At 35.1% G+C, this 23,242-nt stretch overlaps 1 protein-coding gene across 13 annotated transcripts in view; it reads right to left on the bottom strand.

Annotated features, from left to right (window-relative positions):
- ST7L (suppression of tumorigenicity 7 like) overlaps nt 1-23,242 on the bottom strand; it is a 90,317-nt gene that overhangs the window by 64,264 nt on the left and 2,811 nt on the right. For 8 of the 13 annotated variants that reach the window (XM_070268514.1, XM_070268513.1, XM_014740056.2 and 5 more), the window contains exons 2-6: nt 22,821-22,903; nt 20,038-20,200; nt 12,803-12,857; nt 9,984-10,099; nt 3,409-3,487 (exon numbers count right to left, since the gene is read on the bottom strand). In XM_070268514.1, coding sequence (XP_070124615.1) covers nt 3,409-3,487; nt 9,984-10,099; nt 12,803-12,857; nt 20,038-20,122 — 335 coding nt within the window. In that variant the 5' untranslated portion in view covers nt 20,123-20,200; nt 22,821-22,903. The remainder of the gene's footprint in view (nt 1-3,408; nt 3,488-9,983; nt 10,100-12,802; nt 12,858-20,037; nt 20,201-22,820; nt 22,904-23,242) is intronic. The other 5 variants (XM_070268510.1, XM_070268508.1, XM_070268509.1 and 2 more) reach the window with 2 other exon arrangements.

Raw genomic sequence — 23,242 nt, 5'->3', positions numbered from 1 at the left:
TGTCCTCTTTGTTTTCTATATGTTGCATCTCTTCCTATTTGTTTTCTATACGTCCTATCATTTTTATCCTCATTTCTGGCATTACTGCCTTCTTTTGTGTTAGATAGATATTTTCTAGTATATCATTTTGATTCCCTTCTTATTTCTTTTACCATATATTTTTTAGTTATTTCTTAGTGGTTAACAGTTAACAATTATATTTAACATCTTAATTTATAACAATCTAGTTTGAATTAATACCAACTTACTTTCAATAGTATACAAAACTTTGCTCCTATATAGCTCTTCCCTCACTCCTTATGTTATTAAGGTCACAAAGTACATCTTTATAAATTGTATGTCCATCATACATAAATTTGTAATTATTATTTTACATAGTTGTCTTTTAAATCATATAGAAGAAAAGCATTACAAACTAAAACTGCATTAATATTGACTTTTATATTTACTTAAGTAGTTACTTTTAATGGTGTTCTTTATTGCTTTGTGTAGAGTCTTATCTAGTATCCTTTTATTTCAGCCTGAAGGGCTAATTTTAGAATTCCTTATAGGACAGATCCACTAGCAATGAACTCTCTCAGTTTTTGTTTATCTGGGAATGTCTTAATTTCTCCTTCATTTCTGAAGGATAAATTTGCTGGATATAGAATCCTTAGCTGACAGTTTTCTTTCTTTCAGAATTTTGTCATCCCACTCCCTCCTGGCTTCTATGGTCTCTGATGAGAACTAAGTTATTAATCTTATTGAAGATCCCTTATATGTGATGAGTCAATTTTCTCTTGCTGCTTTCAGAAATCTCTCCTTGTCTTTGGCTTTTGAAAGCTTAATTATAGTTTGTCTCATTGTGGATGTCTTTGAGTATATAATACTTGGGGGTCCATTGAGTTTCTTGGATGTGTAGATCGATATCTTTCACCAAATTTGGGATCTTTTCAGCCATTACTTCTTTAAATATTCTCTCTGCCCCTTTCTCTTTCTGGGACTCCATTATGCATAGGTTAGCATGCTTAATAATGTCCCACAGGTCTGTTAAGCTCTGTTCATTTTTCTTCATTCCTTTATATTTTCTGCTCCTCAGACTGGGCAACCTCAACTGACCTAAATCAAGTCTGCTGATTCCTTCTTCTGCCTGCTCAAATCTGCTGCTGAACTCCTACAGGAAGTTTTTTATTTCGGTTATACTTTTCAACTCTAGAATTTCTACTTAGTTCCTTTTTATTATTTCTACCTCTTTATCAATATTCTCTAATGGTGAGACATCATTCTCATGGTTTCCTTCAGTTCTTTGTACATGGCTTCCTTTACCTCTTTGAGCATATTTTAAAGTCTTTGTCTAGAAACTCTGAAGTCTAGGCTTCCTCAAGAACAGTTTCTATTCATTTCCTTTCTTTCCCGTGTATGGGCATATTTTGTTTCTTTGTATGTCCTGTAATTTTTTGTTGAAAACTGGAAATTTTGAATATTATAATCTAGCAACTCTAGAAATCAAATTTCCCCTCCTCCCCAGGATTCGTTGTTGCTGCTTGTTGTAATACTTTGTTTAATGACTTTCCTGAACTAATTTTGTGAAGTTTGTATTCTCTCTGTCATATGTGACCAGTGAAGTCTCTGCTCCTTTAGCTTAATGGTCAGCCAGTGATTTGATAGAGATTGCCTTAAATACCTGGAACCAAAAACAAAACAAAAAATAAGTCTTTGAAGTTGGGTTCTGCGTGTGTGTTGGGGCACACCTTCAACACTCAGTCAGGCAATTTACAACTCTGCCTTAGCCTTTACTTTCTGGTGGTGCAGAACCTGAAAGTTAGACAGACATGAGAGCTTAGGGCCTTCTTGAGTCTTTTCTGAGCATGTGACCAACCTTGGGTATGTGTGGGGCCTTTGAGATTCCCAGGAATATGTAGGAGCTTTTCAAAGCCTTTATTTCCCAAAGTATCTCATTCCCCAGCCTTTCCTCCCAAGCTTTATGGTTTGTCTATTGTTTTCCCCAGCTTTATCCCTTGGCCCAGGCAGCAGGGGCTAATGCATTTCTCTTTAAATGATTGCAACAAATGCCCCCACAGTGTAGGTGTGTTAGTGCTGGGAGAGCTCTGAATTAACGGAAATAAAGACAAGCTCCTTGAGCTGGTCCTTCAGGGAGCCACCAAACAGGTCAAAATAAACACCCACAATTCTTTGCAAATAGGTTCATTCTACTTCCTCTGATAGCAGGAACCTATATCCAGAATGCAGACTGTCATCTTCAAGGCTGCTGCTGAGCTAGGGAGTGGGAGATGGGGCCAGTCTAAGTTAAAACATCACAAAGCTCTCTTATAGGAATTTGACTGTTTTTTTTTAATTGATTAAGTATTTTCCAGGCTGCTATAAACTTTTTTCTTTAAAGACTGGCACCTGAGCTAACAACTGTTGCCAATCTTCTTCTTTTTTTTTTTCCTGCTTTTTCTCCCCAAATCCCCCCAGTACCTAGTTGCTATATTCTAGTTGTGGGTCCTTCTAGCTGTGGCAGGTAGGACACCGCCTCAACATGGCCTGATGAGTGGTGCCATGTCCGGACCCAGGATCCGAACCAGTGATACCCTGGGCCACCGAAGTGGAGTTTGCAAACTTAACCACTTGGCCACTGGGCTGGCCCCTGCTATAAACTTTTGATTAGTTTCCAGACTTTGAATAAAGGTGATTCACTGTTATGGAGTTCCTTACACCGCCATTTTTGTTCCACCTTGGATGGTCTTCTTAATAAGGATAATATATTGGTGAGGGGAGAGACATAGGGGACAATGCTAAATTCACGTTATTAAGGAAGTATTCCTTGATTAATCCCAACTGTGGCCATATTTTTACTCTTGGCATTTATTTAGTATTAGATTAATACTTATTAACCTGTTCCCTTTAAATATTAAGTTGACTTAACGATTTTACATTTTGTTTCTTCAAAATATAAAGTTGATACAAAGAACTATAAAAAATAAATGCTGTTAACATGAAAAAAAATTCAGTTAGAGCTATATTTTACTTATTTTGAATCCCCTTCTCATGCCTCCAATCCTATTAGCAACTAAAGTTCTCAGGACTGAATGAATGCTTTAAATGAATGATTTAAATGAAAAACAAAATTAAAGCAGGTGGCATAAGTATTTTAGTACTCTATCTAGTATTATCACCAATTAGATCAGCATTCTTCACTTTAAAAAGTATTTCTAGTATAATTTCTATTCAAAAGGATAGATAAGCTTATCATTTCAGAAGCAAAATACATGTCAGTAAACACTGCAAATTTGTCTCTACTACACAAAAAGAGAAAGGGGGCTGCTAACAACTCCACATGTCTTAGAAACAGACAAAAGGAAACATAAAATCATTTGCCTGAGTTTCCTTCCAAACAAACTTAGTTTCCATATATTCCAAACTTACTCATTGTTTAATTCTAAAGCTTGATAGGCTGCTTTGATTCGAGCTGGAGGATTTCTTTCCCTCCATGCCTTCTGCATAACTGTAGAAAAAATATTTCAAAAAGTAGATGAGATGGTAAACATAAATAATCTTATGCAAAATGCATGACAAATGAGCTAGGAGAGAAAACAAAGATTTAAATAACATGTTCTTAAACATAAGAAACAAGAAATTGGGGTGCTAGCTCACATTAATGTTATGAGAAATTTACATTAAATTTGGAAGCTTCATATTTAATAAATATATTCTTTCTCTGATTTATTTGAATAACAACATATAAGATACTTAAGTTAATTACATCATTATTATACAGGAATATTTATATATCTAAATGCATATTAAAATTGAGTTTGAGTGACATCAGATTATAATCTGTGAAATATTCTAGTTCTTTCATCATTTTGAAAAGGTTCTACAAAACTGCTGAAAATATACAAGAGACTTAAAAACAAAGTCTTTGTCTAATCAATTATTTGATCTAGGAAGAATGTTTGAGTTTGCAATTTGTATAAAAAGGGGCAAAAAATTAATTCAGAATATAGTACATTTGTGAAAAATGAGAGTCTCTACCAAGATTCAACAAAAGCCATAATTAGAATCTCTCTGGAATAACAATAGCAGTTTTGCTACCATTTACTGTACCAAACTGAAATTTCACACTAATAAAGTTTTCAAAAAATTAAACAAACAAATAAACAAACTAGATTCATGAAACTATCTGGCCTATTTCAAGTTTGATAAGAAAAATAGAGAATTTATGAATGTTGCTTTTGGAACAAAACCTACAACTGTCCAGAAAGAATAATGTGGAAAATGTTTGAGTTTTCCTTTGGAAACAAAATATTAGTCTTGGCTTAGAAAAGGAGACAATATATTCTATATGTGTAACAAAAATACATTTCTCATATCAAACGTGTCACCAGCTAGCTGATAGCTAATGCTTCCTGAACTTGACAAACTGATGTAAGTCACCACTCATCTGATCATAACCAGGTAAAGAATAGCATTTTGCTGTAACATTAAAATAGTACATAAAAATCAAGTATAATGTTAGACTTGCCATTTTTGATGATGAGGCTCTCTTCTATAAGTTACGTGATATTTACAAGGCAAGTTCTGATACTGAATCTTTACCAATATTTTAAATGGTTATTTGGTATTCTTCTACATTAAGTACGTATCATAATTTATCTAACCAATTCTCTTTTGATGGACAATTAAGTTACACCCAAATTTTACTAATATAGAAATATTGTGTTAATCATCTTTCAACATCTATCTTTGCATATGTGACCAAATATTTCCTTTCTAGAAGTAGAATAGTTGGTTAAAATATATGCATCTTTTAAAAGATTTTGGATATATACTCCCAAACTCCTCTAAATAAAATTGTATTAATTTACATTCTTTCAGGCAGTGAAGGAGAGTGACTGTTTCCCTACTTCCTTACCAACACTGAGGAGTATCATTTGCTAAAACACGAAAACTATCTCATTTCCATTTCCAATTCTTATATTTCTAGTAAGGTCATCAAATGCACCATTAAGCATTTTTTCTTATTCTTATGTTTTCAATGGCTCTATCCAGCCTTTCAGGATTATTCCTCACAACCTATGCAATTCTAAGCCAAAGGAGAAAGGGAAATAAAGTAGAGGGAGAAAAATATCTATTTCTTTCTAAAACAAGGTTAAGGAATAATTTAAAGCAAAATGCTGATTTAGTATTCAACTGTTCTGTTTAAGAACTGTTAATATGCTTTAAAAAATAATACAAGCTGTTAGCAATTCAATCAAATTTACCTATTTTTCAAGTTAAATAATACTCCAATATGCTAACAAGCAGAAAAGAGATTAGCATTTATCCCAAGGTCAGGGTCACAAATATAAATGCCTCTAAAGACCAGGAGAAAACATAAATGAGTGAAAAGCACATGCACTGTCTAAAAGAGAGTCACAGCTCAGCTCTAAGTGATTGCTGCCAAGCCGAAATGCAGGTCCAGTTTTGCCGTATTTTCCAACTTTCAAAAAGTATAAATCCAGGGGCCAGCCCAGTGGTGCAGTGGTTAAGTTCATGTGCTCCGCTTTGGTGTCCTGGGGTTCACGAGTTTGGAGCCAGGTACAGACCTACACACCACTTGTCAAGCCATGCTGGGGCGGCATCCCACATACTACATAGAGGAAGATTGGCACAGATGTTACCTCAGCAATAATCTTCCTCAAGCAAAAACAGGAAGATTGACAACAGATATTACCTCAGGGCCAATCTTCCTCACCAAAAAAAAAAAAAAAGAAGAAGAAGAAGAAATCTGGATTTTAATGCTAATTTCCTGATTTTTAAGTGTTGAAAAAAGAAATACTATGAATACAAATTATCCAAAAAACATCACTGTCTGGCCTTGAAGATATGTTTGTTCTCTGTCTTAGATAAACAAATCAAGGAGTAAAACAAAATCTACTAATTTATTAATTACTGATGACAATAGTCAAGAGAAATTTGTCACATCACACATATATACACATTTGTCTTTTTTTAATATAAAACTACAGCTTTAAACATTACCTTTATATGACTGTCTGAAAAGATCATTATGGAATCAACAGTCCATTTCTGGGTTATCATTCACAGATAAAGTCTATCCTTGAGTTCAATCTTTAGCTGGGATTATGCACACCTCTAGAAGTACATGAAACTTTGCAAAGACCAAAATGGGATGCATGATTTTAAAAGAATCAATTTTTAAAGCCTCAACTTTATATGACTCTTTCCTATAACTGATTTACCTTAAGAATCTTCCTCTGATTGGTCTATGCATCATGCTGACTTCCCTTTCCTAACCAAAATCCACTCCCCTACTCCTCAAAAGATATCATCCTTTCTCCTACTTTACAAAAGAAAGGCTTACTTCTCACCCATCCTGAATCTTTCCAAGGTGCATTGCCCTAGAGCGTAAAAATCTCCAGCGGCCAAAGGAACAATTCAAATTCAGGTTTGGGGGCAGCCATTTTAAATCAAGGCACCTATAATAGGGATTCCTGCCTTTTACTTATTTAACAGTGAAGCTCGCCTTAGAGTTTTGGCCTCTGGATATGCTGAGTTCAAGTATATTGTAGAGTGAGAAGAGAGTGATAACAATTTTTATCAGTTCTATTTTCAGTACCCCTCTCCTTTTACTATCAAAGAATGCATTGCTCCTAAGGGAAGGTCCCCATACAATAAGGCAAACAGGGCATTAGTAAGGGATAATAAAGGCGGTGGAATCTTATTTTGGAGAAGTGATAAGCTCGAGGGAAAGCTCCAAGACTTATCTATCTTTCTATCTTAGAATCTGAATTCAGAAGGGAGATGGTTGTCATGGGGATGCATGTTAACATGTTTATTTGAATTGAAAAATGATGGGGCCAGCCTGGTGGCGGGAGCGGTTAAGTTTGCACGTTCCGCTTTGGTGGCTCAGGGTTCACCAGATTGGATCCCGGGTATGGGCCCTACACACCGCTTGGCAACCCATGCTGTGGCAGGCGTCCCACATATAAAGTAGAGGAAGATGGGCACAGATGCTAGCTCAGGGCCAGTCTTCCTGAGCAAAAAGAGGAGGATTGGCAGCAGATGTTAGCTCAGGGCTAATCTTCCTCAAAAAAAAAAAAACGAAAGAAAAATGAAGTCAGACTTCTCTGCCAGAAAGTAAGTCTGATATGACTGATAGGATTGACAATGAGAACTCACCCAGCCAATCAGATTATATGGAGGACATTTTCCAAAGTTGAAAGAGCCAAATATGTATCTCCAAGGATTTGACAAAAATATAAAGTATATGATACCATTTAGAACCTTATTATCAAAGATATTTAAATTTTTTAAAATGTATACAAAAGATTTTATTGTGGAAAACCATATAAGCATGATAAATAAAAGACTCAAATATAAAATAATTATAATAAAATCATATAGAGTTGTGGAATGAATATGAGTTCAAGAAGAAAAAGGTCTTATATAAAATTAACTACTGTTAAAGAGTACTTGTTCATGTATTTTTCAATGGATAATGGTAGCTATCAAATCATTAGATTCTTGAGATACATTTAAATATAGCGTATTCTAGTTTTATTTTTAAATGTCTATATTTATAATATGTTGAAAATTACATTCTTTGCAATTATTTAACCTTATAATGTCAATTTAAAAATGTGTGAAGGGATCCATAGTTTTTCAAAATTCTTTTAGGACAAAATGTTTTAATGTTTTTTTTTTAAATGGATTGCCAGCCCTGTGCTTTCAGAGACCATGTGACCTGTCAACTCCTCTTAGGTCCTCATACATCAAAATCCCTTAATTAATTTTTTAATTTTTTTATTTCATTTTAGTTTTTTAGGAAGATTAGCCCTGAGCTAACATCTACCGCCAATCCTCCTCTTTTTGCTGAGGAAGACTGGCCCTGAGCTAACTTCCATGCCCATCTTCCTCTATTTCATGTGGCACACCTGCTATAGCATGGCTTGACAAGCAATGTGTAGGTCGGCACCCAGGATCTGAACTGATGAACCCTGGGCTGCCGAAGTGGAAGGTGTGAACTTAACCACTGCACCACCGGGCTGGTCCTGAACAAAAGTGTTTTAAGACCACAGCTTTGGTGGATAGTCATAGTTGCTACTTGAAAAGACTGCCAATGACTGCAATTCTACCTGTGAGAAGGAGGTGAAGCCTTAATTTCCAGTCATCTCAGTCCTTAAAGTTAACACACAATACTGATTTTCCACTGCTTACTTCCCCAACACCTACACTTTTGCCATTAATATAAACATTAAGCATATAAACATAAAGCAATTCCTTTTTCTCCTTTTTGCAATTAAACCATTTCATGAAACCACACCAAAGATCCTTGGGTTTCCTGCTACCATCTACACTTAATATATTTAATCCAGCAGAGGTGTATCACAATGAACTCACTTCAGTGGCAGAAAATTAGCTATTTTTCAGACCCTTACTGTTGGTGGTTTTCTTCCGCATATCCATGTGGTGAGGAGACGCAGCAATAGTGTAGTGGTTAAGAGCCAGACTTGAGTTTGAAACCCAACTTTATCATTTATTAGCTAGGTGACTTAGGGCATGTTACTGGATTCCCCTTTGCCTCAGTTCCTTTATTTTTCTTTACATATTTATTTTTTGAGGACAATTAGCCCTGAGCTAACATCTGCTGCCAATCCTCCTCTTTTTGCTGAGGAAGACTGGCCCTGAGCCAACTGCCATGCCCATCTTCCTCTATTTTATGTGGGACGCTGAGCTAACATCTGTGCCCATCTTCCTCTACTTTATATGTGGGACACCTGCCACAGCATGGTTTGACAAGTGGTGAGTAGGTCTGCACCCAGGATCTGAACTGGCAAACCCTGGACTGCCGAAGTGGAATGTGTGAACTTAACTGCTACACCACCGGGCTGGCCCCTCCTTTATTTTTAAAATGAGGCTGATAACAGCACCTATCTTACAAAATGATTGGGAAGATTAAATTAGTATATTTATATAAATTGCTTAGAATAGTGCTTGGTGCATAATAAGTGTTATACAAGTGTTAGCTTTTACTAGTCAAATTGTTTAAGGCATCTGTGACACCAAGGTAATTTATTCATTTGTATTTTCATCAAAGAATAAATATTAATATTTACAGTATGCCAGGCAATGTGCTAGATGATAGGGATTGAAACATGACAAATATAGTCCCTGCTTTCCAAAGTTTCACACCCTATTAGGGAGGACAAATATTAAAGCAACATGATAACATTAACAAATAAATATTTGTGGTTGAACAAATTAACTAAAATTATTTCACTGAGGTCTGGACTAAGTACTGTAGAACCACAGAGAAGAAAGTGTTTAACTCTGACAGGAGATCCCAGAGAAGGCTTCCTAGAGAACGTGGCTTTTAATTTGGATCTTAAAGGATAAAAGTAGGAGGGATAAAAGTAGATGGATAAGTAAGAAGGAAGAGCGCGTTCAAAGTAGAATAGTTGTGATAAAGATCCCTGTCTCTAAGTGGTACATTTAAGAGTCTCAATACTCTCTTCTACAGAGAAGAGCTTAGAGAGTACCAAACATAGACATTTCTATGATCTTCCACCACTGTACATGCATCTCTAACTTACAACTGGAATAAAATATACCCCATTTTTCTCTACGTGCCATTCCCCAATGTTTACACTTTGTCTTACTCTTTTCTTTTATGTATAATCGCAGGTGTTAATTTCCCAGACCAAAAGTGGGTACACTGTTCTCTGCATAAGCAGTTGCCATGTTTGATCTGAAAGGTTTTTTAAGCAATAAAAGAAGCTATTTAATATTTTTATAAAATACTTTATAAGAGGAAAAGGCAGTATAACAATCTAGCTTACAATCATAGTTAGTTTCAATTTAATCTGGGTTTCTTATCAGTGATGCAAACAACTCCAAGCCAAATAACTTTGTATATTATAACAAATAACTCTAAAGAACTTTAAAAATAATTCTCATGACTACCGTTTTACCCCATGCACAGATATGACACGTACCTGTGTCTGAAGGACGTAAAAAGTCCGTGTCACAGGTGAAAAAAGTCTGATGGTCCTGAGCTGACAAATTCATGTCATAGTATGTAAGAGGCTCTTTACCAGTCACCCAAGTGTATCTTTACCAAAACACAAGAGAACAGGCAAATTCAAGATGAGAAAGCATCTGTCTGCTATAACAGACATTATTTAAATTTCAGAAATAAACTGCTACAAACTCTATTTCAGGATGTTTTAAAGGCTTATTATAATCAGTAAAACAAAAGAGATAACCCATACAAACTACTTAGAGTATGATGATAAAACATCAAAAACCAAAAAGCAAAAGCCTAGATTATTCAATAGACAATGCTTCAAAATTGGATTTGAAGGGATAAAACAATTTGACTTAGATATATACCTTATTAAACACACTTAAATAAATTCTCAGTGAGTTACAATTAAATAGTAAAAGTAAAACTAGAAAGACACTAGGAGGAAACATAGGGATTTTCACCAGATGTCAAGATCGTAAAGGGCTTTCAAAGCATTAAAGCTAAGAGAAACTTCTTCTAGATTTTACTAAACTATAAATTTAAGCTTTCAGATTCCCCTGAAACCCACAATAATTAATTTCAAGTTAACAAACTGGCTAATAAATACATTTTTAACTGTCCAATTCCATTAGTAATTAACAAATAACAAATTAAAATATTTTTACTTTTCACCTATCAAATCGGCTAATACAGCACGTTGTCAAGGGTGAGGTGGGGTACAGACTCACACATACTGCTAGTATAAATGTAAATTGGCATTTACACGTCTCGTTCCAGAAACCAATTAGGGAATATCTATCAGATGTCTTAAAAATATTCACAGAAAGCTAGGGAATTGGTATATGGAACAGTAATTCTCTCTACGTTTGTTTATTTTTGAAATTTTCCATAATTAAAAAAAGAAAAGATTAAAGGGAAGAAAAAAAACTGTTCACACCTTTTGATTCAGTAATCCTAGTGTTACAAATCAACTCTAAGGAAATAATCATAGATGTGGCTAAATATTTATATATATACATAAAGATTTCCCTCTAGTGTAAATGTTAACAGCGAAATATAATCTGTGACCCAGATAGGGGAGCAGTAGGTGATTTAAGGTACCTCCCTGTAATAGAATATAGTACAACCATTAAAAATCATGTTTTTTGAAGAAATTCATATTTTGAAGAAATTCTGTGGGAAATTCACACACTGTGTTAGAAAAAAAGGACGTAAAACTTTATATACATTATGATGTTCAAGTTTTATCTCTATATATGCATATAGAAGAGAGACTGGCTGGAAATACATATTAGCAGTTGTTACTTAGTGGTAGCAAATGGCGATTTTTACTTTCTCTTTTATACCTCTCTTTATTTTCCAATTTTATACAACGGACATGCATACATTTTATAACCACAAAAATAAGCATTTAAAAAGCACATTATATGTGTTATTCACATATACAATCAATGATTTTAAGTTATTTAATAGTGTAAGTTGCCTTGCCATTTAAAGTTTTTGCTATTTTGTGAGAAATTATCATGAAGGAAAAAACACACAAATCCTTGTTCACTTAGTAAAGTTTTGCTACACATTCTAAAACCATAAAAAATTATTTATCAACAATCTACATTATTCCCAAAATGATTTAAGCAGTTAAAAACGTAATGTACAATATCAATCACCTAAATTAGAAGTAAATAAAAAAGCCTCAGTAAAGTAGAAACAAGGCTTGGGCCATGAAACAGAGCCTGGAATGAAGCTACCATATGAAACGCATACCAAAGAGTTCTATGCACTTGGTAAGGTTGGCTACAATATGACTTTAAGCTTTCTAGAACCACACGATGATTACCAATGCAACCTAGACTTTTATGTAAAGATAAACTAATCATTCAAAAAGAAGCATAAGTGTTCCTGATACTAAGATAAGAAATTTCTCTTTAAGATCTTCATGAAGTGGACACCGTATCACCTAACAAGGAATAGCCTAAAAACTTTTTAATAAACACTGTGAGAAGTTCAAGGATCTGTTTCTTGCAGAATCCCTTAATACAGGCTAATAGCATCTCTCACCAAAGACTAGCTTTCCCTTCCCAGGATGTGAATGTCCTACATTATCAAGTCCTTAAGCACAGGGACTACTGCTTGATCATTTTGTATCCCTATCATTTTGCACAGTGCCCATACATAGTTGACACGCAATGTTTCTTGTTCAATAAATTAAATAACATGCCCCAGTCTACATCCAGGTAAAACACAGACTTCTCAAAACAAAAGTAAAGTATCTTTGGTTATAAGTTTCAAAAGATGTTTTCTTGTTTAGAGTAAAAACTGGAAGAGAAACGACACAGTAGTGCAGACAGGAAATGGCAATATAAAATACAGTATAAAAACAGTACATCCTGTACTGTTGCACAAATAAAGCTCATATTCATATTGATATTTCCTAGCGAATCCTCAAATAAATTTTTAAAATGAGCACATATGCATAGGAACATGCTGACATTTGTAATTTTTTCTTAATCTCATGAATTATTTGAAAAGGCTTTCTGCCATAAACCAGGGGCCAAATGTATACATATTATGTATCACAAACATACGGTTTGAAGCAATGTTTATCCTGATTATAAAAGTAAATACAGTCAAGATGCTGCCAAGTAAACCTTGGGCTAATCATTTTCCTTATTATACATCAGTATCTCCAATTGGAAGAGCTGTGATATATTTATAAAAACCAATGTTTCCATAACACGTTCACTCTAAAACCAATGCCATAATTATACTGAAAGCAAAATGTAATACCTCCTATATTCTGCTCCTCTGAAAAGATTTAGAGGGTTTCTCCATACCTTGCATTCTAAAAAACAAAGGGAAAAAGGGGGGAAATGAGAGAGTTTAATCAAATGCAGTTAAACCCTAATTTAACCAACATTTATTGCATAGTCACCATATGCTAATCACAGTCCTAGCCACAGAGAGCACAAAGATAAATAAGGCATCAATAAGGCTGCTGTCACACAACATACAATTAAATCTAGTGATTCTCTTATTTCTGTGTCCAGAGCATATGGTTCATAATTCAATTACAGCACTTACCATCTTACAATCTGATTATCTGTTTGGTTTTCAGTTTCTCCCTTTGAAATATGAGTCCTTAAAACTTTGATCATTTTTGTATTCCTGGAACCTAGCACAGGATTTGGAACTAGCTTGTTTAACTGAATTAAATGCAGCACGAGAGTTAGTCATGTAAACCACCACTAATCTGTGTGATAAGTGCTATAGTAGAGATACACTGATCCGAGAGGAAAAAAGGAAGTGATTATTTTTTTTATTGAGGTCATAATAGTTTATAACATTGTGAAATTTCAGTTGTACATTCTTATTTGTCAGTCATCTATAAATATGCTCCCTCACCCCTTTTGCCCACTCCTCAACCCCTTTCCCCTCTAGTAACCACTAAACTGTTCTCTTTGTCCGTGTGTGAATCTTTCACACATGAGTGAAATCATATGGTGTTTGTCTTTCTCTGTCTGGCTCATTTCACTCAAGGTTCATCCACGTTGTTGCAAATGGGACGATTTTGTCTTTTTTTATGGCTGAGGAGTATTCCATATTTCATATTCCATATATATATATATAATATCACATCTTCATTACCCACTCATCAGTCAATGGGCACTTGGGTTGCTTCCACTTCCTGGCTATAGTGAATAATGCTGCAAAGAACATAGGGATGCATGAGTCTCTTTGAATTGCTGATTTCAAGTTCTTTGGATAAATACCTAGTAGTGGGATAGCTGGATTATATCATATTTCTATTTTTAATTTATTGAGAAATCTCCATACCGTTTTCCATAGCAGCTTCCCAGTTTGTATTCCCACCAGCAGTGTCTGAGGATTCCCTTTTCTCCACATCCTCTCCAACATTTCTTATTTTTTGTCTTGGTGATATAGCCATTCTAACAGGTGTAAAACACTATCTTAGTGTAGTTTTAATTTGCATTTCCCCGATGATTAACGATGTTAAACATCTTTTCAAGTGCCTATTGGCCATCTGTATATCTTCTTTGGAAAAACGTCTGTTCATATCCTCTGTCCATTTTTTGATCAGGTTGTATTTTTGTTCAGTTGTGTGAGCTCATTATATATTTTGGAGATTAACCCCTTGTCAGATACATGATTTGCAAATATTTTCTCCCAGTTGGTGGGTTGTCTTTTCATTTTGTTCCTGGTTTCCTTTGCCTTGCAGAGACTCTTTAGTCTGATGAAGTCCCACTTGTTTATTTTTTCTTTTGTTTCCCTTGTCCAAGTAGACACGGTATCCAAAAAGATCCTTCTAAGAGCAATGCCAAAGAGTGTATTACCTATATTTTCTTCTAGGAGTTTTATGGTTTCAGGTCTTTCCTTCAAGTCTTTGATCCATTTTGAGTTAATTTTTGTGTATGGTGAAAGATAATGGTCTACTTTCATTCTTTTGCATGTGGCTGTCCAGTTTTCCCAACACCATTTACTGAAGAGACTTTCCTTTATTGCATGTTCTTAGCTCCTTTGTCCAAGATTAGCTGCCTGTAGATGTGTAGTTTTATTTCTGGGCTTTCAATTCTGTTCCATTGATCTGTTTTTGTACCAGTACCATGCTGTTTTTGATTACTATACTTTTGTAGTATATTTTGAAGTCAGGGATTGTGATGCCTCCAGCTTTGGTCTTTTTGCTCAAGATTGCTTTAGCAGAGCCAGCCCTGTGGTGGCTGAGTGGTTAACTTTGCACACTCTGCTTCGGCAGCCCAGGGTTTTGCCGGTTCGGATCCTTGGTGCAGACATGGCATCACTTGTCAGGCCAAGCTGAGGTGGTGTCCCACATGCCACAACTAGAAGGACCCACAACTAAAATATACAACTATGTACTGGGGTAATTTGGGGAAAAAAGCAGGAAAAGAAAGGGGGCCGGCCCGGTAGCACAGCGGTTAAGTTCACACATTCCACTTTGGCAGCCTGGGGTTCACCAGTTTGGATCCCGGGTGCAGACATGGCACCATTTGGCACTCCATGTGGTGGTACGTGTCCCACATATAAAGTAGAGGAAGATGGGCACGGATGTTAGCTCAGGGCCAGTCTTCCTCAGCAAAAAGAGGAGGATTGGCAGATGTTAGCTCAGGGCTGATCTTCCCCCCCACAAAAAAAAAAAGAAAAGAAAAGAAAGGAAGATTGGCAACAGTTGCCAGCTAAGGTGCTAATCTTTAAAAAAAAAAAAAAAAATTGCTTTAGCTATTCAGGGTCTCTTGTTGCCCCATATGAATTTTAGGATTCTTTGTCCTGTTTCCATGAAGAATTCAATGGGATTCGGATTGGGATTGCATTAAATCTGCAGGTTATTTTAGGTAGTATGGACATTTTAACTATATTTATTCTTCCAATTCATGTGCACGGAATATCTTTCAATTTCTTTATGTCATCATCGATTTCTTTCAATAATGTCTTATAGTTTTCATTGTATAGGTCTTTCTCCTCCTTGGTTAAATTTATTCCTAGATATTTTTGTTGTTGTTGCCACTATAAATGGAGTTTTATTCTTGAGTTCTCTGTTAGTTATTTAGAATATAGAAATGCAACTGATTTTTGTAAGTTGATTTTGTACCCTGCAGCTTTGCTGTAATTGTGGATTATTTCTAATAGTTTTCCAATGGATTCTATAGGGTTTTCTATATATAAAATCATGCCATCTGCAAACAGCGAGAGTTTCACTTCTTCATTGCCTATTTGGGCTCCTGTCATTTCTTTTTCTTGCCTAACTGCTCTGGCCAAAACCTCCAGTACTATGTTGAATAAGAGTGGTAGGAGTGGGCACCCTTGTCTTGTTCCTGTTCTCAGAGGGATGGCTTTTAGTTTTCCACTGTTCAGTATGACATTGGCTGTGGGTTTGTCATATATGGCCTTTATTATGTTCAGGTGCTTTGCTTCTATACCCATTTTATTGAGAGTTTTTATCATAAATGGATATTGGATCCTGTCAAATGCCTTCTCTACATCTACTGAGATACTCATGTGGTTTTTATTCCTCATTTTGTTAACGTGGTATATCACATTGATTGTTTTGCAGATGTTGAACCATCCTTGTGTCCCTGATATAAATCCCACTTGATCACGGTGTATGATCTTTTTGATGTATTGCTGTATTCGGTTTGCCAATATTTTGTTGAGGATTTTTGCATCTATGTTCATCAGCAATATTGGCCTGTAATTTTCGCTCTTTGTGTTTTCCTTGTCTGGCTTTGGTATCAGGGATGTTGGCCTCGTAGAATGTATTAGGAAGTATTCTGCCTTCCTCAATTTTTTGGAATAGTTTGGGAAGGATAGGTATTAAATCTTCTTTGAATGTTTGGTAGAATTCTCCAGAGAAGCAATCTGGTCCCGGGCTTTTATTTTGGGGGAAGTTTTTGATTACTGTTTCAATCTCTTTACTTGTCATTGGTCTCTTCAGACTCTCTAATTCTTCTTGGTTCAGTTTTGGGAGGCGTATGAGTCTAAGAATTTAGAAAAGTGATTAATTTTGCTCTGGGAAATGAGGGAAGGCTTTAGAAAGGAGGTGGTATTTGAACTAACATTGAATCACTGTAAAAGATGAGCAGAAGGTTGCCAGATAAGCAGAGGAAGTATCATAAAATCACAGAGCATAGCTTTAAAGTAAATATTAGAATTTTGAAAAACCTGTATCTGCTACAGCAAGCCTGGCAATTTCCCAATACTTGAAGGCTTTTCTGTGAGATTGGTGGTGATATTAACAAATGTGATTCTCAAAAATTATACAATAAAATATGTCAACATTTGGAAGATAGGCATAACTCATTGAATAAGTATTTTCTAAATGATCAATGCACGATGGTATAAAATTATGTAAGACTTGTTCAAAACGTAAGATATACCAATGGATTTTAAGGTAACAGAGCATGAAAAATTCATTGGTATAGCTTCAGATGCCACATGGCAACTAAACTTTAAGAAAGTACCTCTTAGTGAGTTTTGGTATACTGTCAAAAAAGAATATCCATAATTTTCTGAAAAGGTTATTAAAATATCCTCCCTTTTCCAACTACATATCTGTCTGAGACCAGATTTTCTTCATATACTTCAACCAAAACAACATATCACAAAAGACAATGCAGAAGTAGATATCAAAATAAGCTGTCTTCTATTAAGTTAGACATTAAAGAGATTTAAACAAATGTAAAACATTGTTTTGGAAAATACAATTATTTTTTGTAATAGCTCAGGCTGCCATAACAAAATACCATAGACTGGGTGGCTTAAACAACAGAGATTTATTTTCTCACAGTTCTGAGAGCTGAGAGTCTAAAATCAGGGTGCCAACATGATCAGGTCCTGGTGAGACCTCTCTTCTTGACTGACAGATGACTGCCTTCTCTCTGTGTCCTTACATGTCTCCTTACAGAGAGGAGAGAGAAATTGAACTCTTTCTCGTCCTCTTCTTATAAACCTACCAATCCTATCAGATTAGGACCCCACCCTAACCACCTCATTTAAGCTCAATTACCTCCTAAATGTCCTATCTCCAAATATAGTTACATAACAGGTTAGAGCTTCACCATATGAATTTTGGAGGGAACACAGTTCAGTCCGTAAAAATATGTTAACAATGGGTTTACTGTTACTTTACAAATAATTAATAAATATTTTTAAAAATTGTTTTAATTTCTAATATGGTAAATACTAAGGATATAATCAATATATATAAACACAAGCTCTTTGAGGTCCTCGATAATTTTTAAGAGTGTAAAGAATTCCTGAATCCAAAAAGTTTGAGAGCCACTTTTTTACACAGTAAGGGAAGAGGATGTACTAAAAGGAGAAGTATCAGAGGCAGAGAAACCAGTTACGATGCTAATACTATAGCAATAGTCTAGGAAGGAAATGTTGAGGGTATAGATATAGGGCAACAAATGTTGAAATAAAAGTAGGTAGGCTAGAGTTGAGATAACTTTTGAGGGGAATCAATAGAATATGATGAGGGTCAACTGTTTGGAGAAGAAGGGGAAATAAAAAAGATATAATCTGAAACAACTCAAACGTTTCTGATATGGGAATTGGGTATTGTTCACAGATTTTAGGATTGTGGAGGGAGGACTATTGAAAGAACATAATTAGTTTCGTTTTGGACAGAGTGAGTTCAGCGTGCTGAGGGCCATCAAAGGTGCAGATTTCTTTTCCTTTTCTTTCTTTTTTTTCTTTGAGGAAGATTGGCCCTGTGCTAACGTCTGTTGCTAATCTTACTCTTTTTGCTTGAGGAAGATTGTCACTGAGCTAACATCTGTGCCAGTCTTCCTCTATTCTATGAGGGATGTCACCACAGTGTGGATTGAAGAGCAGTGCTGGGTGTGCGCCCAGGATCCAAACCTGTGAACTCTGGGCCTCCGAAGCAGAGCACTCGAATTTAACCACTATACCACTGGGCCGGCCCCAGTGTGGATTTCTAGCAAAGAATTCGAAATGTGGGTCTAAAACTTAAAGAGACCTTTGTGGTAGAAATTTAAAATTAGTTCTCCCAGCATATATATCTATGGAAAATAATATTAAAGAATGAGAAGCAGTTACCCAGGCAGAGAAAGTTGAACCAAAGGAGAACGTTGACTCACTTTAGAGGTCAATTCAAGCATCTCTTCTGTGAAATGTTGTGGCCCTCCTTCCAAGAATAACTGACTACTCTCTCTTTTCTGTCACCACAGTATCTTCAATATACTCTATAAAAGTATCTTCCATATCTTTTGCCATCATTTATATGTCTGTATCCTCTACCAAGCTGGAATGTTTTTAAGGTTATCTTCACTTTCACACAATGGCATACTCAATCTTACAACAGGGAATAAGATTATATAATGCATTATTGTAATTATTTACATACTGGACTCTGAGCTTCTTCAGGACAGATCTATGTCATATTCATCTTAATATATCTCATCCTTAGGAGCTCTGTAATTATTTTATGAAAGGGGAAAAAGGAGAAGGGGAAAGAAAATTACCATTATTCCTTCCTGTACTTTTGAATGGCTGCCAATCCCATCTCTGCTATTCCTAATCAACACCTACTCATGCTTCAGGGCTTAGCTTTAATGGTACGTTCTCAGAGACTTTCCCTGACTACACCTAAAAAGTGCCTGCAATTGCACTCAGGTAGTATTTTTCTACTAAACTAATATAACTCTACTGGTTAGGTTTATTGAACAAATGAGATATTATGGCAATCTGTAGAATTAAGTCATTTGTATTATTACTGTATGATTATTACCTATACCAAATGAAAGGAACAATAATCCAAAAATATCACTTCTATTTGGCTTTGAAAATTTTACTTTCCCCATTGCATATCATTAACAATATTTACTTTGTATTATTGGATACATAAAGAGGAACAATCTACAATTATATTACGACAATGGAATATCATACATAAATGAGCTTTTCATGTCCTTGTAAATACATTGAGAAGAAAAAGTATTTTTCTTAACTTTGCTCTCTTGGCAGAGATGGCTAATTTTCTTTGTTCTCTCCTTCATCTAATAAAATCTCCTCATTATTAGCTGGGCATATATACACTGAGAAGATGATTACAATTTCTAGCCTCCCTCAGATAATTCTACCCATTTGACAAAAGTCTGACCAGTAGGAAGTTAAGTTGAAATAGTATGTAACATTCTGGGAAGTGTTCTTGACTACGGTGGGGTGGAGTCAGGGAAAGGCTGTCTTCTCCTGGCCTATTCTCCTTCCTGATGATTGAAATGTGGATATGATGGCTAATGTCAAAGCAATTGTCTCGGACCACAAGGAAAAACTGCATTTGGAGATGGCACGCTAACAAAATAGGAGTCTGGGTTTCTGAAGATCATTGCTCTCCATATCAGCCATGGATTATCTATATTTACATGAAAGACAAAGAAATTTCTCTATGTTGCTGTGTGTTTTCTATCTCCCATAGCCACAGTCTTAACTATATAGCTCTGAAAACATATTAGATAAGTAGTCACCTGACAAGTTATGTCTGCTGGTTTCACTTTCTCTGTTGCTGGAAGGAGAACCTGGCTCTGAAATGCTGGTTTCTGTTCCTCCCATTAGCGGTCGCAAATGGCTTATAGATACTTGCTCAATAAAAGATGTGCCATGTTTATGGAAGTACCACCATTCAAATATCTATGACAAACAAAAAAACATCCTTCATTCATAAAGGAACTGATCAGCAGAAAAATGAGCTCAAATCAAAACATTCTCTCAAGATGTTCCTGTTTAATTCAGCATTTTAAATGTGCTCTCTTTTAAAAAAATAATCAAACACAAGATTCCCCAATAACACATGCCAAGCAAAAGTGGATGATTTTTTTTATAGCTTTGTCATGAAATTTAGACAAGCCCAGGCAAAACTAGAAGAAATACATCTGTAAATAAAGCATTAAAAAATAAGAAGCGTTTAATCTACAAATAATTTAACTGTCATGTTACATTGTCATTTTATTCTATTTGTAATATAATTAAAAGAAAAACAATTTAGGGACATCTAATGTGGTGGATAAAGCACTAGATTAGGGTTAGAATGCCCACATTTAACTCCCAATTCAGCCACGTCAGCCATGTGCTTTGGGCAAATCACTTAACCTCTAACCTCTCAGAGCCTCAACGTCCTATTTATTAAATATGATTAACAAGAATTATAAGTGCCTTTTGAACAATAAAGTACTACTCCAGTATTCAGCAGTATTATTAATGTAGGTTAAGTGCCAGGTTGATGCCCAAATTGAACTATTGAAAAATCAGGCTATTCACTTCTTTCTATCTCCATGGTTTATCATTGTTATAAACAGAAGCTCTCTGTGCTGAGTTAGCAGAAGGTTTCAGATCTGGACACTCCAGCCTTCTCAACTCCCTTTGCCTGGCTCATTTGGGTTTTAGCTTAAAAGACACATCCTCATGGAAATTTTCCTGATTCCACAGAACAGAAAGCTGTATTATGCACTCCTACTGGATCTTGTGTTTTCCTTTCAGAGTAATCTTTTCACTTGTAATAATTAGTTAGACAATTGGCTTTGTTGCTATTCTTTAAGCTTCCAAGCATACTACCCCATCAGGTAGATGTAACACAAGCAGTACAGCTAGCTTCCTCATTTCAGGCGGTAAAATAAATTATAAACAGAATAACCATTGCTAATAAAACTTAATATCACAAGGGTAATGACATAGTTTAACCTTTGAAATGTTACTTGAATTTCCTAATTTTTGTAAATTTAAAATTCTGGTTTAAAAAGAATAACAGCAAATTTTTAAAGCTGCTTTATGTATTATATATGTAAGCTATATGTTATATATATATAATATATATGTAAGTTTCCCCTCTCTTATAAATGAAGAAATTAAGACTCAGAGAATTTATGTGACTTGCCCAAAGTTATCGGCTAGTAAGTGGCAGAGTCAAGACTCAAAACTCTATTTTCTGGTTCCAAGGTCAATGCCTTTTCCACTACATCAGCTGTTTAAAGACAGTTTATTCAGACATTTACATGCTATTGAATAAATACACTAAAATATGCTTAATTATGAGTGGGCTTTATAAATCAATAAATTTTGAAGCTTATATTTATACATAATTTTCATCCTGAATTCCTCAATCATTTTTTTTAAGTCAAAATAAAAATCCCTTTCTTGTCTAGCATTTCACTTCAACAAAATGGTCAAGTGTTAGTCTCTACAAAAAATTTTAAAAACCAAAACACTCCAATACAAATGCCATTATTTCCACTACAGTTGGAGAGCACCACCTAGAGATGAGAAAAAAGTACAGAAAAATTCATTGGTCATGCATGCCATAATACTTCCTAAGATTTTTAGCTGAGGCAGTATTTTTACAAAGTTTATACTAAGAAACACTAGTTCCTAGGGATGTTAATAGAGATTATAAAATTAAAAAAATTTTTTTTAATTAAAAATGATAGTTTAGTCAAATAAAACAAGGAAAAGCTGAATTAAAGTTAAACAGATTTCTTTATTGTGGGACTTCTCAGAATAACAATGGCCAAAATTAATTAAGTGTTCACTCTGAGCTAGCTACCATGTTGCTGCAAGCTTTTACACGCATTATCACATTCAGTCTTCATAAATCCTATGAAGTTGATACTATTATTATCCCCAGTTTACAGATGAATAAATTAGGGTTTAGAAAAGTTAACTTGCTCAAAGTCATGCAACTAAAGTGATGGTTGGCCTGGCTTCAAAACCCTGTTCTTAAACACTCCAGAGAAGATAATTGGCAGCCTATAGGCTAAATTCAAGACAGAGATAAATTTTTAGTCCACCCAATGTTGCCAAGTATTGGGAGATTTTATATAAAAACTTGTATAATAAGGTTCTTTGGAAATAATTTAAAGAATTGGAAGATCTGGTAATACTGGTCTGAAGTCTATACGGCAACAATTAGCTTTAGTCCCTTTTAGAAGGAGCATGCGCTGTCCAGATTACCCAGTCCTCAAAGTAAAAGGAATTTAATTCTTACACTGCCCATTTCACTCATTTTTGTTACCCAGCTGGGCCCTGCAGGTATTTAGTTCACAACCTACCTCCCAGCCTCTGCCCCCTATACAATAGTCTTTTATATGCAAATGAATACTGCCAATCTCTAAAAGTGGAGAGGAAGATGCAGTGTTTTTCCAAATGCTGAACACATTTTGAGAAAACTGATTATAAGTATTTATAATTACTGCAACCATATAAAGAGATTTGATCTTTAGATAAATACCAAAGCATGAAAGCAGTGGAAACTACTTACAAATATTAGTCCTGATATCAAAGAAGATGTCCCTGTAAGTGCCACATAGAATTTGGGTGTCAATGAATTTAAAAATACTGTCACTGCCAAAAGGAAAAAAAAAATTAGTTTAAAAAAATGCAAATTCAAAGTACTCAAATTACACATACGCCAGGTACCTTTATGAGTAGAGGAACACAACTGGTATTAATACCTAGTATGAGATTCACTTGAGAAAGCTGTAATTTTTTAAAAAGCTATTCTAAATTCCCACTGTATCATATCTTAAAAATGCCTTCACACATGTAAGGGTAGAATTTTACACTGTTGATCTGTTAGACAGTTATGTCATTTTGATAATTTAGCTTACTTTTGAGAATAAAACTAAGAACTCATAAATCATAATTTAGACAAGAAGCTTTGCAGATCTATAAGGATAAGCT

The sequence above is a fragment of the Equus caballus genome, chromosome 5, assembly GCF_041296265.1.
Source record: "Equus caballus isolate H_3958 breed thoroughbred chromosome 5, TB-T2T, whole genome shotgun sequence".
Taxonomy (NCBI): Eukaryota; Metazoa; Chordata; class Mammalia; order Perissodactyla; family Equidae; genus Equus; species Equus caballus.
This window is presented reverse-complemented; position numbering and strand designations above follow the sequence as displayed.